This window comes from Ailuropoda melanoleuca, chromosome 3 (assembly GCF_002007445.2).
Source record: "Ailuropoda melanoleuca isolate Jingjing chromosome 3, ASM200744v2, whole genome shotgun sequence".
In the NCBI taxonomy this organism is placed as follows: Eukaryota; Metazoa; Chordata; class Mammalia; order Carnivora; family Ursidae; genus Ailuropoda; species Ailuropoda melanoleuca.
The window spans coordinates 63745929-63765136 of record NC_048220.1 but is presented as its reverse complement, the minus strand read 5'-3'; the positions used below and the strand labels follow the sequence as shown (position 1 = coordinate 63765136).

General features: G+C 37.7%; 1 protein-coding gene across 1 annotated transcript in view; it reads right to left on the bottom strand.

Annotated features, from left to right (window-relative positions):
* The window catches only part of ADGRV1 (adhesion G protein-coupled receptor V1), a 520697-nt gene that overhangs the window by 300257 nt on the left and 201232 nt on the right, over positions 1–19208 (bottom strand). The window contains exons 76-79 of the mRNA XM_034655643.1: positions 16956–17073; positions 15422–15593; positions 6983–7225; positions 1625–2032 (exon numbers count right to left, since the gene is read on the bottom strand). Of these exons, the coding sequence (XP_034511534.1) occupies positions 1625–2032; positions 6983–7225; positions 15422–15593; positions 16956–17073 (941 nt within the window). The remainder of the gene's footprint in view (positions 1–1624; positions 2033–6982; positions 7226–15421; positions 15594–16955; positions 17074–19208) is intronic.

Below are 19208 nucleotides of genomic sequence, written 5' to 3'. Positions count from 1 at the left end.
ATTTACAGAAAACTGTTGTCTTTATGATATTGAGTCTTCCTGTTGTGGTACAATGCATAGATTTCTATTTATTCAAGTGTTTCATGTTACTCAGCGGAATTTTTCAGTTTTTTTAATATATTATTACATAGAACATTATATAAATATATTATAAAATGTATTAAATTATTGAATAAGTCAGTTACTCAAATCATCAGAATTCAGTAATGACACACATATAAAAATTGAATTTGAGAAGACAATATGCCACAATCTTAAAAAAGTTTTAGTAACAATAACATGATTTGAAAATAATCATGTTTGCTAATGGTTACTCAAAAAAATTAATTACATTTTTCCATAGGAGTTTCTCTTATAAGTCAGTTTCATTATTCATGACAGATCCAACAAAAACCAATCAATATATACTACTTGACAACACTAGTTAAAGAAATGTTGATTCTAGACCAATAATACGCAGCTCTCTTATATAACTCATGGCGGGGGGAGGAGCAGAATGTCCTTATCTTCTCTAAATCATATGAAAAAATTTTCTCTTTTCTAAAATGTAGCCACTGTGCATTCTTTCCCTCTTCTTGGCCACAATCAACTTGTTACTGTCCTCTGCCATTTCATCATTAGAAAGTTAAAGTAACAATATTTCCCATAGTGAATTCTTGTCTCTAGAGTTTTCTCTGCATGAAATAGCAGTCGTTTCTCTTTGTTTTACTAGCTATTTGGCAGGGCTTCCTCTTCTTACCTGTGTACTTTGTAATTTTCGTTTCTACCCTTCAGGAGTCATATTTTAAGAGACAGCATGAGAAGTAAAATAGGCATGATAATCTAAAACTCGATTGCTAGCATTTTAAGTATTTAAAGGGTCACCATGTAAAAATACAGTATTTATAAATTCACATGTATGTATTCAAGGTTTTTCATGTTTGTATAGAAATATATTGATAAGAAATATCTTGATTAAGAAAGCTCCAAACAAATCTCCATAAGAGTCTTCTCCTTGAATAATAATTCTTTTCAGATCTCTTCTTTTATTTACATTTTTAGGATTTTACATCTCCATTTAATTTCATCATTGGCAGAAGTGTAAATAAATAAGTGGGTTAAAAATAAAACCAGGTTGATCTAAGTCCACACCATTTGGATGCCTGAAATCATGTGGTCATTTCTTATTTCTCCTTCTCTGAAGGAGTGCTCAGGGCCCAGGAGAAGCAGGGAACAAGCAGAGGGTAAGAGCTCCTGTTCCATGATGAACTATGTAATCTAGACCAAATATCTCTTTTTACGGACTCAAAAAACCGAGATGCAATCTCAAAAGAGATTCATCCAGTTTCTGGAGAATCAGAAAGAGCTTTTAGCTTCTGACATCTGATGTCCCTTTTCAGACACTGGGCTGTCCTTACTACTGCAGTAGATTACTGATAATTCTCCAAGTTTAAGATGGAGGTTTCCAGACAGACATCAGTCATATCCAAGCAAAAGTACAGTGTGAGCTATGATGAATTTCACTCTTATGTTCAGAATCGTAACCCTATCATAATTTCATGACGACTGACATGATCACTGTTTTATTTTTTTAATTTATGAAATGTTAGTAACCCAACTGCTACTGCTTACAAGGGCTTCTTACCTTATCTATTAAATGCATCACAGCACTGAGCTGTTCATCTGTGCTCTCCGTGGCCACTTTCATGCTGATGCTGTGGAGTACTCTGTTGAGAATGTCACCATCCAGGGGTTGCTGTAACTGATCCGCGAGTCCCCAGAAGGACTGTGAATCCGCATCAGAGACGAGAGTGATGTTAGCAGTCCCATACACTTGATCAATTCTGGCCCCACCTTTTGGGTCGAAAAGCACAATCTGGAAGCGTTTAGGAAATGGATTTAAAGACCCTGTCTCTGGAGTTAGGATGACATCCAATATGGTGTTTCTCTGGCCCGGTTCGAAGACCAGAGTGCCTTCAGTTCTCACAAAATCCTTCCCGGAAAGAGCTGGAGAGATGAGAGTACGGCCAACTGTTTCAGCACTCCTCAACTCCTAGGAATTAAACACCACCACTGCAGTCAAACTGTAATATCTCTGATTTTGTCCTGAACAAATTCTTACTTCTTAAATAAATCCTATTTCTCTTAAACAAACTGATGGGCCGTAACACCGTGAATACTAAAACATGGGGCTTTATACTTCTTCTAATCTCCTAGATAAATTAGAGAAATAAGGACACATCACAGTGATGATGTTAGGAAAGACAGATGTCTTAGGACAGACCCAGGATGAGGATTAGAAAAGAAATGGAATTACTGCCTCACGGAAGTTCTGCCACTGTGAACACGCTGTTAACTGTGCTCTAAACAACACAGGCTGCCTTAATGGCAGGGAATATGGAGGGAAAGAAGGAGTATTTACGTTTTCTTTCTCACCTACAAAGTTTGGGAAGATGGCATTTGGAAGAGTAAAAAGAAGGAAGAGGAGAGGCAGGAGGAAGCAGAAGAAATTGGCCTCCTGTTGGTTACACTTTAGCTGTGAAAACACCCTAAAGAATAAGGTCCTGGCCATATAGACTTCTGAATTTCTTCAAATCGTGGTTATTAAAAGTTTTTTTAAGTGAAGCATGGAAACTTAGCCAAGAAAGAACAAAAGAGGGGCACCTGGGTGGCCCAGTCAGTGGAGTGTCTGACTTTTGGTTTCAGTCCAGGTTGTGATCTTGGGGTGGTGGGATCAAGTCCTGTGAAAGGCTCTATGCTCAGCGCAGAGTCTGCTTGGGACCCTCTCTCCCTCTCCCTTTGCCCCTCCCACTGAGTACATGTGCACACGCTCTCTCTCTAAAATAAATAAATAAATCTTTTTTAAAAAAGAACAAAAGTAATGTGCATTTATTTACTACTGAGCCGACAGATACTGAACTCCCAGTATGTGCCAGGTGGACTACTGTGGCAGTAGATGTGAACGCCAGAATACCTGCATTCGTAGGACCTATTCTAGCAGAAGATATAGGTAGTGCAAAAGTTAAAGAATTAACAATGTCATTTTACATGAAGATGAATTTTTGAAGAAAAATAAGACTACATAAGGCAATACAGGGTGATGGTAAGGGTGCTATTTTAATACCGCTGATCACAGAAGCTCCTGGTGTGGTATTTAAGCAGAGACCTTAGTGATGGAAACAGACCACATAGGAGCTGGAGGAAAGTATTCTAGGCAGAAGGAACAGCAATTACAGAAGCCCTGAGATGGGAACCATCTTCGAATGTCAGAGGAAGAACCAGATGGCCAGTGCGATTGGAAGAAGAATGAAAGTATCAGCTGACATCAGAGAGGTAGGCAGGGTTAGACCATATACATCCATTACATAAAGAGTGGCAGGAAGACACTGGAGGATTCCAGCAGGAGAATGACACATTTTATTTCAGATCTTCATGAGTACTCTGGCTAGAGCAGGGGCTGCACAGGCTAGAGCAGGGGATGAGCATGGAGGCAGAGAGGAGATCGGCCATTTCTGCATTACTTCATGCAAAACACAGTGGTAGCTTGGAATAAGGCTGTATGAATGGAGGAGTGACAGGTGCTCTAAGTGGAAATATATTAGGAATGTAGAATCAGTAGCACTTTTTGGTTAACTCAATGCTGGGTGGAGGGGAAGAGGAAAATAGGGGTAGCTATTTGCCTAAATGAATGATGGGAAACGGGGAAACACTGTTATGGGAGAAATCAAGAGTTCTTTATCATACACAGTAAACCTGGATTTTAGACATTCAAATGAAGTTGGCAAGTGTGAGCAATCAGATGTAAGTCCCGATCAGAGGTGCTGAAGAGGCTAGAAATAAAAACTGCGAGAGTTCTCATTTTATAGATGATATTTAAAGAAAACAGTTTCGGGCAGCCTAGCCTGCAGAATGAGTCTTGGTGGCCCCCAGTATTTACTGGTCAGGAAGACTAACACAGGCTGCAGGAAGGAGAAGGAGGGAAGGGTTAAGAGTAGGAAAAAGTGGTGTTCTAGAAGCCCAAAGAAGAGCGTGCTTCTGGAAGGAAGTGACTATTTTTGTCAAAACATGGAAAGTGGATGAAGATAAGGGTTTTCAAGAGCATCTGCGGCACCGTGGTAGCAAAACAAAACAAAACAAAACAAAACTTCCCTGAAGGAAACAACACAAAAGCTGACTGACTTGAGAATGGATACACCATCCACTGGAAAACCACATAACAGAAAAAGTGAAACAGCTACACACCTCAACACGGGTATTGTTCAAAAACCTGGTGAGCAAAAGCAGCACACCAGAAAACAACACAATTGGAATAGTTTCTTAAAGAGGTGGACCTAAACAGCACACGGTAGGTGATAAAACTATAAATAAATGCAACGAAATAATTCAATATGAAATTCAGGGTGGAGGTTAACTGCAAGAAGAGGAGAGGTTATCTTACAAGAGAAAAGCAGAACGGTCTCAGAGAAGGGTTCACTGTGGCTAGTTCTAAGATTCCAGTAAAGCTGGATTTCTTAAACAGGATGGTGGTGATTTTATGACTATAAACTGCATATATACATTCTGTCCACTGTGTTCTGCTATAATTTATTTCACCGTTCAGACTTATAAAGGAAATGGAACAATCAAAATGTTCTTGTGTTCATAAAATACATATAACAAACACAAACTAGAAGCATTATGCGATTTAAAAGCAATGATGAAAACCAAGATAGCGATCCCCTTTGAATAGCGTAGGCAATGGGAGAAGAATAAAAGTCATGCTCTTTCTTAAACTTGTGTGCTTTGGGCTATAGTACATGCATATATAAATAAAAGTATCTGGAATTGGCTTTCAAATGTGGCTTAGCAATAGGCCTATTTAAAGATAACTGGAATCAGTGATATTTTTACTATTCTAAATCTTTTTATCCCTTAAGTTTATGTCACAAATACGTAGATATACGGGAACTTATGTAAAGACTATAGTATTTATGTACTGGGAATGCTGACCTGCCAAAGGGTATGTATGCTACAGCTCCTGTTTTAACTATATTATTATAATCTATTTAAAGCAAAATGAAAATTGATATCTTTGTAGCAGAATAGTAACTTAGTCCATAATTATTTTCTCATTCCCACCAGCTACTAGAAAAGAGAATTATATGTCTTTGTCTTCCAGTAATATGCCCAGCATTCAGAGAGAGAAAATGCACTGGCAATGAAGGAAAGAGAAAACAAAATAATACCAGAGAGGTGAGACTTTCTATTTTTTAATTAATTTTTTTAAGTTTTGAGATAATTATAGATTCACATGCAGTTATAAGACATAATAGTGATCTCCTGCACCCTTAATTCAGTATCAGTCCTTGGTAACAACTTATAGAACTATAATACATCATAACTGTGATATTGACATTGATAGAGTCAACATATGAAACACTTTCATCACCACAGGGATTCTTCATGTTGATTTTTATAGTGTTATAAAAATGCTACAAGTTTCATGCTAGTGACAGCATGTGTTTTTTCAAGGAATCATTTATGATGAATCTAGAAAGAACATAAGTGAATCTGATAGAGATACTAACATTCAGATTCTTACTTTGGGAACTTCAATCTCACTCTCATTTGAGTGCATGAACTAGTTTATAATGTGCCTCAAATCTCTTTATCATCTGTTCTTTATCTCCAGTCCCCCTTCTTCCACTCTACGAAGTAGTGAGCATATGATGATATATATTTCATGGGAGAAGAAGAAGAATGAAGCGCATATTTTATCCCATTTCTCTGCCTATCTTCAATGCTCGAAAGAAAAAATACTAAAGTCTCCCCACTATGAATCAAAATACCTCTTTCTGTTCGTACCACTCACTTCAAGGCTATTTAGAATGGAGTTTATTTCTAGAGTCTCATACGACAGACAGTTTTGTCTTCTTGTTTGCCAAGCTGTGGACTGTCACAAAGGCCACCTTTTCTGCCTGACAAGCTTCCAGACAGCTCAGTAGGGTCAGTGCTGGTTCGAATTTCTCATCCCTGACTCACTGCAGTTGCTACAGAAACTGGCTGCACATACATTGTACTTTAATGCACAGAATGTTCCACGTGTTTGAGCCACCCAACAGTGACACAACCAAGTACATACTATGTAGCACTTTGGAAACAACAATACAACAGTCACCGCCTTTGAAACCTTGAAGCCTAAAGAGTCACCAGTTTTGGAATCTTGAAAGAGGGGAAATGGCAGCATTGACCAGAATGGTGGTTTTCCAAACTGTGGATTTCTTTGAGTTAGATGATGAGTCAAGGGGAAAAAAAAGGTGGGTGGGGGGGAGTTAAGGTGGGCAAGCTCTAATCCCCACAAATGTGCTTCAAGCACAGTAGATACGTACTTTGGTGTTAATATATTAGAGTTTGGCTGCTAAAACAAAGTTTAAAGAATAATGCTGGAAAGGTCTATGATGCTATTTGGACCAATTCCAGGGTCTGGTCACTTAGTGTTACACAGCATTGCTTTTCTGAGTCCCTGGTTACCCGCCTACTCCCTCCCTTCCCCCTGAGATCACCTAACAGGAGGGATGTGAAAAGCGGCAGGGAGACCTCATGAACTCAGGGATTTCAAGAAACCTCAACATCAGTTAGTATGTGATATTTTGGAGAAGGAGATTCTCAACTAGTCCAGAGACAGAACGTAACAAAGACTCTTATTTTTTGTTGCTGGTCTTTCACAGTTACATCCTGGAAAAATTTTAGCTCCGTAGAGAATTTATAGAACAGATTTATGCAAAACGCTTTGCATTATATTATCACCTTTTTCAAAAAAAAAAAAAAGTACAAGACTATCACTTTAAAACATAACCTAAGTGAAACTGAACTGCTTCAAGGATAAAGCTTAATGTAATCAACATAGGGTGAATTATGATGGTATCATGAGAAAAAAATGTTATCAACTATTTTTTTTCATTACCTAAGCTACAGGTAAAGAAGAAAACCCTAATGTGGGTTAATCTGTGTATTCTGTGCTCACCTGGGTACTGAAGTTAACAGACATCATTAGTCCTGTCCGGGAATCTCTGGCCACCTGCAGACTGATTAAAGTGGCCTTCTTATGAGCCACTGGCAGCCGTGAACCCACAGAAAAATACACGAGGCTTTGAGGCCCGGCAGTCTGTAAGAACTGAATCGGCGCAAATCTGGCACTATGGTTTATCGCTGCTCCAGCACTCACTTCGTACAGTTCCACAAAAAAGGGCATTTCAACGGGAGGTACCTGACAATTAGAAAATGAAAAAAGAAAGATGATTACCAATATGTTTCTATTTTTAGCTAATTCTGGCATGAAGAAATCGTTCTATTAATATACATTATAAAAATAAATAGATATCTGGAGATACATCCCGTATAATCACAGGATTAAGTTCTTATGTTAGATAACCACAGGGCTTATTTTTTTGGGTTTTCTTTAAGAAATACCTTTACTCTCTCTGGGTGAGCTTCTTACTAGAAAATCGGTGTCAGGAGACAACCTTTGTGTACTTCAATACATAAAAGGATAAATAAAACATATTCATACAATGAAATGCTATTTAGTAGTTTAAAGGTATGAACCATCTCAGTGTTATTCACCATGGATGGATCTGAAAACATGTTAATGAGTAAAAAGAATCAAGTTGCATAATGATGTATATAGCACAATACAATAAATGTGAAGTGTACAATTAGATAAAGCTTACTACATAATGTTAATAGATACACATTTATGTAAAGATTTAAAAACAAAATAGGCTCCCAGTTATGGAATGAATAACTCATGGGAATAAAAGGCATGGCACAGGGAATACAGTCAATGGTACTGTGATGGTGTTGTACGGTGACGGATGGTAGCTACACTTGTGAGCATGGTATGATGTACGGAAACGTTGAATCACTATGTTGTACACCTGAAATTAATGTAACATTGTGTGTCAACTATACTCAAATAAAAAATTAAAGTACATAAAATAACAATGGACAAAAATACTTATATATCAAATAAAAAACACCCAAATACCACTGTGACAGCAGTTGGTGTGGGTAGAAAGATTGGCTTGGGGATGGGGCAGTGTGTGGAGCTGGAGAATGACAGTGGGAACAGGGGAAAAAGAGAGCTTCAACTTTGTAAGGTTTTATTTTTAAAGGATTATATGGAAATATGAACAAATACTGATAATAGTCAATTCTGTAATTTTATGTATTTTTCAAAATTTCCCCAAATTCAATATCAAATAAGTCTAAATTTAGTCTGCTGGTTATAGTTTGTCATGTTTCATCCCAGTTCTTTCTTAACAATCTCAAAAAATTTATTCTCTAAAGCCTGAATTCAATTTGTAACATACCATGACTCACCTGTTTTTACTTATTCACTCTTACACAATAATCTAAAAATCTTAGCAGTACTATTAGCTTTCTGGCATAACTCAAAGAAGCTAAGCTGATACATTTTTCAACTGCACGTGTCATTGTCTAATTTGATATAGCGCATTATTTTTACCTATTAGGGGCCTTATTCATCATTTGTTTTGTGATCATTTTAAGGGGAATCATTATGTCATGAAACAATACAATAAACTTTAATAAGATCCAAGAGTAAATCAAATCTTAATCATATGGTAAACGAACTTAATCTCATTTTATTATCTGAAGAAATATATTTAGCTTCCCCATGGCACATATCATTCTTTACTTTTCCTGGTCAACTGTCAGTAATATTGAAATGTGGAGATAACAGTGCTCTTTCCACTTTTGAGAAACCAAATTTGGCAAATACAATAAAATAAAACACTAGGAAAGTATGGGTAACTCATTCAAGAATTATTATTCCCTAATGGCCAAGTAAGCTTGAATTCACAATAATTTCTTGTAACTAAGGATGTCAGCATAGTACATTCCAACACAGACTCTTGCCTTTTTTTCCAGTGAAATATTTCTTTGCTTTGTGATGATGATTTGAACGTTACTTATAACAACTTAGAGTCAAAAGAATATGTTATAATCTAAGTAAAGAACCATCTAAAACTGAATAGCACACAGACGGGTGCCAACACATAATTAGACTAGAGACAAATGAATCTTCCAGTCTTATAACAAAATACTCTATTCAAACAAGATGCCTGAATTATATTGGGAAACCAAAACTCACAGATCCTATCCGCACCTCCCTAAACTTAAACACGACTTGGAGACCTCACAAGAACCCATTTCATGTGTAACTGCCCTAAGTTTCTTTCCCGGTTAGGTCAGAAGCATTCCAGGGTGAGCTTTTACTCAACTAGTATAAAATTATTTTTCATGGGCCCAGATCAGCTCAGAAGCAGACAAATAAAGAAATAATAAAATAATATCTTACTTACTCAAATATTTTTAAAAATATTTGCAACAAATGGGCTAAAAGCTGCCTCCTAAGTTAATTCTCTATCACCTTTACACATTTTGCTAATATAGAACCAATCAATAAAGCAGCAGGGAAAGGGGAAATGGTCTGGAATTCAAAAGACAAGTTCTATTCTTGGCCAAATAATTTACTAGGGAAAGTTACCTAAATTCTTTGTAACTTCAAAATGAAAACAATTAATAACTGCAGAAATGATGATTAGAGATATGACAGTAGAAAAACTTCATGTTGAGGGTTGGGAGACTGGACTGAAATTAGAAGAAACAACCATTAATCAGTGATGTCATTCTATGGATGAATGTGTTGTGTTTGCTGTGTTGTGTCGCTGTGTTGTAATAACTCCCTAAGCATTAGTGTTAATGTAGCTACTACTCAAGCCACTGAATTGTCTTGGGCTTCATTCCCATCCATTCTAAATAACAGTAATACAACCCTGTCTTATGAAGGGACAACTCCCTCTAAGAACTGCGCAAGGAACTTCTCTCATTCATTATCTCATTTGCTCTAACAATGCTATCATTAACCCCGGTCAAACACGGGAGGCTCAGGAAGGCCAAGCAACTGTCTCATGTCACTCAGCTAATTTTTTTTTAAGATTTTATTTATTTATTTGACAGAGGGAGAGACAGCCAGCGAGAGAGGGAACACAAGCAGGGGGAGTGGGAGAGGAAGAAGCAGGCTCCCAGCGGAGGAGCCTGATGTGGGGCTCCATCCCAGAACGCTGGGATCGCGCCCTGAGCCGAAGGCAGACGCTTAACGACTGACACTCAGCTAATTAGCAGAAGAGCTAAGATTTGAACCCAGTCTTCTATCATCAGAGTCCAAGCTCTTACCACCTCCTTCCTGAATAAGTTCAGTATTCTTGAAGTCCTTCCTTTATGTAAACATGTAGAGATGGTTCTTAGGTCTGTTGGGACCTCCAAATAATCTCTCAAAGCCTACTGTGGCAGAACATGGCCACTGAACCAGTCTCATTTACTTCTCTAAGTATCAGTTTATCAGACATAAAAAGAAGAATTTGAACTAGATAAAGTCATGTTTCCTTCTGGTCACGAAATGTGAGGTGTTAAAATGCATATTAGAAGCTCACAGTACATTTTTGAAAAATATTTTTTCATTCTTCTGAAACTGTAACTTTCTTCCTTCTTTTTAAATTTCCTCTTATTGCAACTAGAATGTGTATTACTCTTACCTATACTTTGCCTTTCAACAGCTGGGAAGATAATGAGAGCAAAATGCTTTGAAAATTAGCTGTTTTTCAGGATGCAGAAGAAAACTCAACTCTAGGATTTGAGCATTATATTAGGAAGAGAAATAAGAAACCGAATTCTTTCTCTTACGTAACTGAAAGTACTTAGATGTAGGTTTAGCAGCATTTCCCTAGTTGGGAAAAAGGATATACACAGTTGGCATACTATGTATTGCCCATGACATTCTCTTAATCCATAATTATAATGTCTTTAGTATCTAGGGCTTCCCTTGGTGTCTCCTCCCAGTAGGGCAAGCTCAGAGGAAACAATCTCTTCTCCCACCTACAACTCTACCCAGCCTATTTCCCTTCCTTTCAGCTTCTCCAAGAACACCCCTATTTAGCTCTTTTCTGTTCCCCCTCTCTCCTGCAGGTAGAGACCCCCCCTTCAAATAAGACACAACTTGTCTATCTTTCAGGATCTTTACCTACTATACCTGCCTGCTGTTACCAATAAGGTATTTCTACTCCATGAAAATCATTTTTATCTCTAAATACAAATAAGTCTTACTTTACAAGAACCCAGTCAGCAAAAGACTGATAAAGACTTATCTAAACAGCATTATAGGGGTGCCTGGGTGGCACAGTCGTTAAACGTCTGCCTTCGGCTCAGGGCGTGATCCCAGCGTTCCGGGATCGAGCCCCACATCAGGCTCCTCCCCTGGGAGCCTGCTTCTTCCTCCCACTCCCTCTGCTTGTGTTCCCTCTCTCGCTGGCTATCTCTCTCTGTCAAAACAAATAAATAAAATCTTTAAAAAATAAAAAAAATAAACAGCATTATAGGATTGAACTGACTTTGATCTCAAAAGTTTTTTTTACAAGGTTGACATCTGTGTATGAAACAGATTTATTCTGAATCTAGTGAGATCCGTCCAAGATTCAAATTCACCAAAAATCCTATTTGAGATAAAACGCATAACAAAATTGTCAATAACTCCAGTATACAATACATATTTATGGAGGATGATGGGAGGAATGTAAAGATGAGTAAAACCATGTTCTAATTTTCAAGCAGGTGAGAGTCCCGTAGTCAAGATAAAATATGCATGATAAGTTTAGCCCTACATATTACTGGTAACTTTCGTAAAAAAAGGTACAAAGTCTTTGTAAATTTAGAAAAATAAGAATTCTAAATGGAGGGAAGCCTGGGCGGCTCCATCATTTAAGCGTCTGATTCTTGATTTTGGCTCAGGTCATGATCTCAGATTCCTGAGATCAAGCCCCAAATCAGGCTCCAAGCTGACATCGGATCCTACTTAAGATTTGCTCTCTCCTCTGCCCCTCCCCCTGCTCATACTCTGTCTCTCTCTCAAAAAAAAAAAAAAAAAAAAAAAAAGAATTCTAACTGGAGATATCAGGGCAGGCATCATGAAGGAAGTGGTATTTTGATTAGTCACTAAGGGAGAGTTAAGAAACATGAGGCTGTGGGGGTTGAAGTCACAAAATTACTTGAAAAATGCCTAGTAAATGACTTAAGTGTTTTCAAGTAGAATAACATCATCAAATGTTTTGAATACTGAAATTTCAGCACAATAGAAAGTATTAGCAGCTAATGAAACTCCTTCTCTTGAAAAGTAAAAAATGATAAAATGGTAGGTTAAATTAGAAAAATCAGTGGGGGGGCGCCTGGGTGGCACAGCGGTTAAGCGTCTGCCTTCGGCTCAGGGCGCGATCCCTGCGTTATGGGATCGAGCCCCACATCAGGCTCTTCCTCTATGAGCCTGCTTCTTCCTCTCCCCACTCCCCCTGCTTGTGTTCCCTCTCTCGCTGGCTGTCTCTATCTCTGTCGAATAAAGAAATTAAAAAAAAAAAAAAGAAAAAAGAAAAATCAGTGGGAATTTAATATTTTAAAATTTTATTTCCTAACTCTATCACAACCAAGGTGACCCACAGCAGCAGCACCTTTGCCAAACATCAATTCCCATGCATATCTAGAACATATATTTAGATTTCTAAAACTCTTTCTGGTGAAAGAAGTCATTCCTTGGACAGTAGTTGATTAGATGTCTTCAATCGGAAAAATCAGGATGGCTACGGAACATATGTCATTGCTATAAAGCAAAAATATTTCCAGAGAGTTTTAAAGGAATATGAAAAGACAAAAGATCACCTTAATAGGACTTTTAGTGGCCATGCCGTGGCTATTTGAGTAGCAAAAAGGCCATTCAGTAACTAATTAAAATTAATTGATAGACCCAGAAGGTATTATGCTAAGAGAAATAAGTCGGACAGAGAAAGACAAATACCATATGATTTCATCACTTGTATGTGGAATGTAAAAAACAAAACGAATGAACAAACAAAAAAGCAGAAACAGACCCAAATACAGAGAACAACCTGGTTGTTGCCAGAGAGGAAGGGGGGGGGGATGGGCAAAATGGGAGAAGGGGAGTGGGAGATACAGGCTTCTGGTTATGGAATGAATAAGTCACAAGGATAAACGATACAGCATAAGGAACATAGTCAATGATACTGTAATAGCATTATATGATGACTAATGGTAGCTATACTCACAGTGAGCAAAGTATAACGTATAGACTTGTTGAATCACTATGTTATACTTGAAACTAATGTAGCATTGTGTGTCAATAAAAAATAAAAATTTTTTAATTAAAAAAACAGTTGAATTTGAGTCTCTAAGGGTATTTAAGGGAGAAAATTTACTGTAGTGTATAAAAAGTGGTTATAATGGAAAATAAGTGTGAATATAATAGTGTATACTTAATATTTTATTAATTTTAATTTGAAGAAGAATGTTAACATACTTGGACATTTATGTCTTTGATTAAGTATATATTCATTTATTAATGAATGATAAGCATTCTTTCTATATGTAAGTAGGAAGGAGCTACCAAAAAAATTGTGAATAAAATAATCCTTCCTAGAAAGAGTAAGAATTGTACCAAGAATAGCAGTAAAGTATCAGGACCTATGAAACACATATAAATGAAGATGAAAACAAGTCAGAAGTGAAAGAATGCTGGTAGTTGCATGCAAGTTGAAAGATTACACAACTGTGTGTTCCATTGTCACAGAAGAGATGAGCTAAAAGGGATGTACTAAGAACACAGGTTTGTTATCTCATTTTTTGTTAGACGAAGCCTCTAGGTTGCCCTCCTAAATATAACAAGATACTAACAAGGCAGGTGCATATTCCTAATACCTCAAATAGACCAGCTCGGTATTCAAGAGTAATAGGGCAGGGTGCATGGGTGACTCAGTCAGTTAAGTGTCTACCTTTGGCTCAGGTCACGATCCCAGGGTCCTGGGATCAAGCCCTGTATCAGGCTCCCTGCTCAGTGGGGAATCTGCTTCTCTTTACCGCTCCCCCTGCTCGTGCTCTCTCCCTCTCAAATAAATAAATAAATTATATATATATATATATTTTTTTTTTTAAGAGAGAATAATAGGGCAATTGTTAATGTAAAGCTGGCACTGCGAAGTTCAAAGAACAAATCATTCTGGAGAAAGCACATGGTGTTAAGAAAAATCAACCTGTATGGCATGAACTTAAAAAAATATATAATGATCTGAAAAGTGAAGTCCTAAGATAGATCCCAACCAGATGACCAGCAATTCTCATTTGAAGCAACTTTAGACAAGAACCAGGACCCATAAACCCAACAAAGAACAAAGCGGTGATAACCAAGAATATGTAACATTCTGAAATAAGTACTATTTCTCTTTTGGAACCAGTAAAATTATTACAATTCCAGGAAGGTCTGAAAATAAGTATTACTGTAGCCTTAGAGAAAATCAATATAACTGGTACAGTAATCCTCAGAAAGTGAAAAAACAAGTAGAGAAAAAAATGAAAAAAAAAAACTACAATATTGTTATTTAGAATGGATTTAAGCATAGTTACATGTTTTGAAATAATTGCAGTTGTGCATGCTTTTCTGTGGTTTAAAGTGTCTGGCATGGACCAAAAAAAAAACGATGAAACATTATTTATAGTTTTTATATTAAGTATTTGAGTTTAATAAACTAAGTAGTAGACCAAAAAAAAAAAAAAACACTATTGAGTGCTCCTTAGGCATTAATTATCACATTAAAAAAAAAAAAGGTCACACACATTTACTAAATGACTTAAGCTCTGGTAAGTTGGCAGTGACTAGTACCATATGAATAATGCAGATTCCCATGGAAAGACAGGGGCATGCTTGTCTCCTAAGTGCCATGTGCAACCTGAATGCATAGAAATTTATCCAAATGCTCAGCAAGCACGGCCTCAGTACTTCTTTAGTAGATCAAAGCTGAACTCTCTAACTAAATATGAATAAAGAATGAGAAAACTTTCATTCTATGGGTGAAATCTATGGATATAATATGATTTGGCCAAAACTACAAGTATGATAAGAGCATTAACATTAAACATTCAGAGTAATCACAGATTTTTTTTTTCAGAGATATTAAATTGGCTTTTGAAAAGGACTCAAGGGATCATTCACACAAGGAACACGTGGTCCAGAAGAATCTTGGAAATGACAAAAAACAGAAATGGAGAAACCTGATGAGTTTTTATATTATTATTGAGCTATTATTGACATATAACACTGTATTCGTTCTAGGTGCACAACTGATGAGCTTACTAAAAAATTCATAATTTAATAATATGTAAATCTTAAGTCTATTATCCAGAAAAGAGATTTAGATATTATGGCTAGGCGAGAAACAAAGGATCTCTACATAACCAATGTGTAAGTTTCAACAAAGTGACTTGAAAATGACTAATTCTAAAGAAATGTAATTAGAAGTTGAAAATACAGTTCCTCCACATTTCTTACCTTCCCCGGTTTGAGCTCAATGGTGATCATACACTTTGTCTGACCCACTGTACAGGTCGTGGTCCCGGACACAGATAGAAGTTCATCCATCAGGTTCACACCATCTTTCTTGAGCATGGCTGCTGTTTTGTTAAATGTGACTCGCCAAAAGACCTTGACATCTTCAAAGGCCCTAGGAACAAAGCAAAACCTATGCAAATGTATCTAATGCAGAACATGTCAACACCGTGCTTAAGTGTACTTCTTCCACCCAAAGCACAGCACTTCCTTGACCACGGATAATGCTGAAAATAACCAGTTCTCCTCATTACAGTTAAGAAATTAAGGCCAGGGGGCGTCTGGGTAGCACAGTCGCTAAGCATCTGCCTTTGGCTCAGGGCGTGATCCCAGCGTTCTGGGATGGAGCCCCACATCAGGCTCCTCTGCTATGAGCCTGCTCTTCCTCTCCCACTCCCCCTGCTTGTGTTCCCTCTCACTGGCTGTCTCTCTCTCTGTCAAATAAATAAATAAAATTAAAAAAAAAAAAAGAAATTAAGGCCAGAGTTTATGTGGCATTCTTCCACTACACTCCATTCAATACTAAGTATTTCTTAAACTACTATGTATCAAGAATGTGGAAACAAATAATATCTTTCTGCCTACTATGCCTATTGTGTACCAGAAATATGAGAATAAAAATTATAGGGTACCCTGCCTTCAAGTAAATGTTCTTCATATGTCAAGAATTCTTCTAAAGGAAACACACTACTGCTAAAAATGGTTGTTATTATAAAAATAAAGGGCAAGTGATGACCTACATTTCCAAGGAATTTACGCCCAAAATGGAAAAGGTCATTTATATCCATGTATGTGGGTGTATACCACACGCACGTCTGTGATGAGCATTTGGAAGATGGGTACTGGAGAGTATTAAGTTGAAAGCAAAATTTTGGTACTCCAAGTCCCCCTAACATTAAACAGTTACATACGTGGAGCAATCGAATAGCAGATATGCTGAAGTGATGACTTACGTAAGCCGACATCAGTATGGTACTTGATGAAGTACAAAATATTCAAGGTGGCCCTAAGTTAGACTCCTTAACCAAGTGTGATAAACCACAGATTACGAACGAGAGCAAAAAAAACCCAAAAAACAGAAAAACAGAATCAGGGGCGCCTGGGTGGCACAGAGGTTAAGCGTCTGCCTTCGGCTCAGAGCGTGATCCTGGCGTTGTGGGATCGAGCCCCTATCAGGCTCCTCCGCTATGAGCCTGCTCTTCTTCTTCTCCCACTCCCCCTGCTTGTGTTCCCTCTCTCGCTGGCTGTCTCTATCTCTGACTCTGTCGCATAAATAAATAAAAAAAATCTTTAAAAAAAAAAAAAAGAAAAACAGAACCAAAAAAAAAAAAAAGACAAGAGCATCTAAACACTGACATACCAAATTCCACACTATCTTGTATTAGCATTTCATCCTGTCTTTACCATTTTATGAATGCAAACCAGATACTGTATTGACACATAGGATGTTACATCTTCTATGTATATATCAACATACCTGTTTGGCTGCCTTGTGACAGTGAGATGCAGTCTGCTCTTATCAGCCCCTTCACCCAGCTCCAGTCCACTCTGGGACTCCTCACTGAATCCTATGATGCCATTGTGAAGATCACTCCCTGAGAAGAAAAATGGAGGGTTATACTTAAGACTCTAAAAGAGCTCCTCCACGGGGCACCTGGGTGGCACAGTGGTTAAGCATCTGCCTTCGGCTCAGGGCGTGATCCCGGCATTATGGGATCGAGCCCCACATCAGGCTCCTCTGCTATGAGCCTGCTTCTTCCTCTCCCACTCCCCCTGCTTGTGCTCCCTCTCTCGCTGACTGTCTCTATCTCTGTCAAATAAATAAACAAAATCTTTAAAAAATAAATAAATAAAAAATAAAAGAGCTCCTCCAGTGCTTCACTCATCTTTCCAGCTCAGATGGAATAAAAGTGAGAAATTACAAGTGAGTAGGCGGAGTTAAAATGTTTAAAGATCTTTACTAAAAATAGAGTGGAATCAAAATTAAAATATCAAGGTAGCTAACACTGGGAGAACATTAGATTAGAAGAAAGCAAGCATCAAATCCTATTCCCCACCCTGGCATACGTGTTCATCTCTCTCTGACATTTGATAGCCCTTTATATTTTACATATGTTGACTATTTAAAGTTATTATACCCTACTGGAGTGGTAGCAACGTTCTTATTTACTTCTGTATCCTCAGTATCAAGAGCAGTGTCCAGCATATTACAAGTGTTTAATGAATATTTACTGAATAATGAATTCCATTTAACTGATTTACCTTCCAATAAAAGCATTTATGTTATGCATTCGGCTGTTTGCCCCAAAGAAAAACAGAACTATTAATGAGCTCCTAAGTATCTCCGAGTAAAAGAAACACCTCTGAGCAACATTTGAGGTTACACGCACTATCATACTATGAATCGTGTTTAAGATGGAAGAAGCCTAGGGCCCACACCACACTGAAATGGTCACTCCAAATCTTTGCCAGCGCATAAACTAGCTTCTCAGACTAGAGAAATGCCAGTAAACAGATCCTGCTGCTTTCGATTTCCCAGTGGCCCAGTTCTGCAAAGTGATCCTAAAAGCAATGACCCCCAAAGCAGTAAGTTTCAAAAACCACTTGTACCCATCACTGTGAAACCTGACTGCTAATTCCAAGGAGACAGAACCTCTGATGTTAGGGGTCAGGATAAGGAAAGAGAAAACCACCTAATGGTCCCGTTGGGTCAGAGCCAGTAGGTACCAGCCCCTGTTCTGCAGGTCTAAAGTTTGAGTAAATGTGGAGCCTATTAATTAGGGACCATTTTGTCCTGGTGTCTCATGTGTGCCTTGTTTCCACTAGACTGCCAATCGTCATCCTTACCCATTAATCACTACGATCACCACTTAGCCCTGCATCAGAACCTGACATCAACTTTTTTCTTCAGCAGCAATTGTTTCCTTGTCATTTTGGTGGGAATTTGTTCTCTTCAAACAGATTATAAACTTCTCACAAGCACAAGCATTTTCTTTTCCAGTCCGATAGCATTTAGCATGGTTCTATTGAATATAATACTTCCCTTACCACACCTACAATAATAAATTTGATGTCAAGTTTCTAGTAAGATGAATCAAGACTTCTAATGTGCTAATGATCAAACCTAAAACTAAACTATCAAGACTTCTAATGTGCTAATGATCAAACCTAAACTGTTTTCTCCTGATACTATTTTGAAAGTTTGTTCTAAAATCTAAATGTGAAAAGACTATGAAGATTAGCTGAAGATAAGAAGAATGGGAAAAATTAATGATGTGATTAAGAGGGAAATACTATATGGTTAAGAGGGGAAAAAACCAGGAGAGGAGAATACAAATAAGGAAATGTGGAGTATATGATCATGCAAATGTACTGTAGATGTTGTCAGGTAAATTATATCACGTGACATTAAGAAGTAGGTAAGGAGTTGATCATTTGCCACCTGTGTGTCATCAGTGCACCTTATGTAGGGAAGGTAAACGTTAGAGTACCTACCTCATCCAGGCTCAACTGAGTGACTGCCTGGAGAGTTAGACTGGGATATCCCTGGGATAGCAAGGAGCCGCCAGCAACTATTTTGACTGGCCTGTGCCTCTGGCAAACTAGTTGCTAAAAATTTTGACTGTCATCCCTGGTCGCATTCAAAAAATTATAATTAAATATCTATGTCATGGAATGGGGGAGGGGGTTGTTGAGTGTCAAAATAATTTTAATAGAAAAATATAAGTTA